The sequence below is a fragment of the Limulus polyphemus genome, unplaced genomic scaffold (genome assembly GCF_000517525.1).
Source record: "Limulus polyphemus unplaced genomic scaffold, Limulus_polyphemus-2.1.2 Scaffold3618, whole genome shotgun sequence".
NCBI lineage: Eukaryota > Metazoa > Arthropoda > Merostomata > Xiphosura > Limulidae > Limulus > Limulus polyphemus.
Window position 1 is genome coordinate 89772 of NW_013669228.1, and position 2804 is coordinate 92575.

The 2804-nt window shown below is 37.4% G+C and overlaps 1 protein-coding gene across 2 annotated transcripts in view; it reads right to left on the minus strand.

The window, feature by feature from the left end:
* LOC106469697 (EH domain-binding protein 1-like) overlaps positions 1–2804 on the minus strand; it is an 86559-nt gene that overhangs the window by 52022 nt on the left and 31733 nt on the right. For both annotated transcript variants that reach the window (XM_013930208.2, XM_022398275.1), the window contains one exon: positions 742–985. In XM_013930208.2, the coding sequence (XP_013785662.1) occupies positions 742–985 (244 nt within the window). The remainder of the gene's footprint in view (positions 1–741; positions 986–2804) is intronic.

Consider the following 2804-nt stretch of genomic DNA (forward strand, 5'->3'; position numbering starts at 1 on the left):
TTTTCTGTTTTGTATTTCTTAGTCTTCTTCACTTCATACGTTACTCATCGGGTTTTCTGTTTTGTATTTCTTAGTCTTCTTCACATCATACGTTACTCATCAGGTTTACTGTTTTGTATTTCTTAGTCTTCTTCACTTCATACGTTACTCATCAGGTTTACTGTTTTGTATTTCTTAGTCTTCTTCACATTATACGTTACTCATCAGGTTTACTGTTTTGTATTTCTTAGTCTTCTTCACTTCATACGTTACTCATCAGGTTTACTGTTTTGTATTTCTTAGTCTTCTTCACATCATACGTTACTCATCAGGTTTACTGTTTAGGTGGATACTCCCACACAGAGTTAAAGTCCCTCAACTTGTACATTGTTAAACAACAAAGGTTTATGTAATTACAATGAAGAAACAAAACTTATACATCATTTCAGCACTCAACTACAAAAATTAAACTGAAAATTGCATGACAATTTCTTTCCAACGAACATTTACACAGAACAGTATATTTTTATTTTCTTGTTATTTTAATCTAATAAACTTACAAAAGAAAGAAATTTAAGGTATAATAAAACTGTTAAACTATTTCATCTTTCTTTACCTAATGTATAATACACACACAAAGCTTCTTTAACTTTGGTTCAATAATGCATAAAGTAAATTATAGCCGAAGTTCCTCCCTTCACGTTACTACCTTCAATTGCAGGGCCTTGGGTGACACATGTTATTTACTCGAAGAATCCTTACCTGGTTGTTTCAACGGTAACCTGGGAGCTGCGATTCCCTGTATTGTCTAGTTCCGAATCAGCAGTGCTGGTAAGACATCCACCAGGGGACAAGGACTGACCTTCAACTGAGGGAATGATCGTACTTGACGGAACAGCGGCTCCCGCCTGTTTGTTGGAGCTAACCGGGGAATATGGAGATTTAGACTCTCGAACGCCAGATTCTGGGGATGACGAGACGACTGGAGACAGTGATTGGCTGGCCACTAAGGGTGAGAGAAACAGACAGGTCGTTAGGCAAAATGACAGATGTCTAGGAGCTAATAGTTTAGTAGAACAACACCTACGTGACAAAAAACACTAAACCTGCTACTCTTCTACGGTCACTAACACAAAGGAAAGGTAAAGAATCATTACCAAACACATCAATTGTAGTTCACATTTCCCTGCACCAACACATAGTACATTTCGTCATTTTTTGAAGCACACACATATACCGTGTTAAGCCTATGGTCAAGCTAAGCAAGTTAACAGGGTGGAAAATGGAGCTTGATTAACATTAGCTACTGACATGAAATGTCCAGCTCGCGGTGCCATCAACATCTTATAAAAGGACCGAAAGAGTCATATACAAACTCGTACGGTACCACCAGGGGAATTCGAGCGATGGTTGGCGCGCTTATTTGATTTAATCATTATATTACCACTGCTATATTCTCACACGAACTTCTTCATTCAATTAATACTCGGATGGACCATATGCAAATAAAATTACACGCAACACATGCTAATCACGGCCCAAACGCGCAGGGCACGTGACGACAATGCCCTATCACAATAACGTGTGTCGACGTTGAAGGATTTGGAAGGCGCCACGACTCTTTCAGTTACCAGCGGTAAAAACCTAGAAATCGCGAGGTCTTATAAAGAACAAACACAGACGTACAACCGGCGAGTACAATGTCAGCTGGAGCAAACTCCGTTTTGTGACAGCTATGAAAGACACCGTGGTTTTCTGCACTGTTCTTCACTTAGTCTAATAAAAAAGACACGCATTCGCTAATGATATCGACATCTGAAAGGAACTAAAACCAGAAAGATCTTCATTCTGATGATACTGTTATCAGATATCTAAGTTAAAAAGGTTTTCATCTCTGATGATACTGTCATCGAGATATCCGAGTTAAACAGGTTTTAATGTCTGATGATATTGACATCGAGATATCTGAGTTAAACAGGTTTTCATGTCTGATAATACTGTCATCAGATATTTGAGTTAAACAGCTTTTCATGTCTGATGATACTGTTATCGAGATATCCGAGTTAAACATGTTTTCATGTCTGATGATACTGGCATCGAGACATCGGAGTTAAATAGGTTTTCATGTCTGATGATACTGGCATCGAGATATCCGAGTTAAACAGGTTTTAATGTCTGATGATACTGTCATCGAGATATCTGAGTTAAATAGGTTTTCATGTTTGATGATACTGTCATCGAAATATACGAGTTAAAAAGGTTTTCATGCCTGATGATACTGTCATCGAGATATCCGAGTTAAACAGGTTTTAATGTCTGATGATACTGTCATCAAGATATCTGAGTTAAACAGGTTTTCATGAAGATGTATATCTATTTCATTCAGATGTCTGATGATACTAACTGTTCCAGATTTTTATCGCAAACAGAATTATTCGGATCTTTTTTCTTTTTTTTTGCATTCGACACTTAACGACTTCAACAATCATTCTGACTTTTAAAAATCCTGAAACCGCGCCTTATTTTATGCGTTCGATTGTTAGAACTGAACTTGGAAGAACAAATGTCCCACTATCTTTACTATGTTCCGAGATTTTATATCATGTAACACTGGGATGGATGCAATTAAAACAACAGGGAATCCTTAATAGCCGTGGCACTTGGAATTCTTTCAGGCAGGATTAGAGTATATTAATCTATGAGACCTTGGACGTGGTTAAATATATCAATCGAAAGGGATTGACCTCCAAAACTGTAATTAGATCTCAAATCGGTCAAGAGATGACGGAGCTATGAGCTAAAAGTTTGTACTTGAAATAAACAAC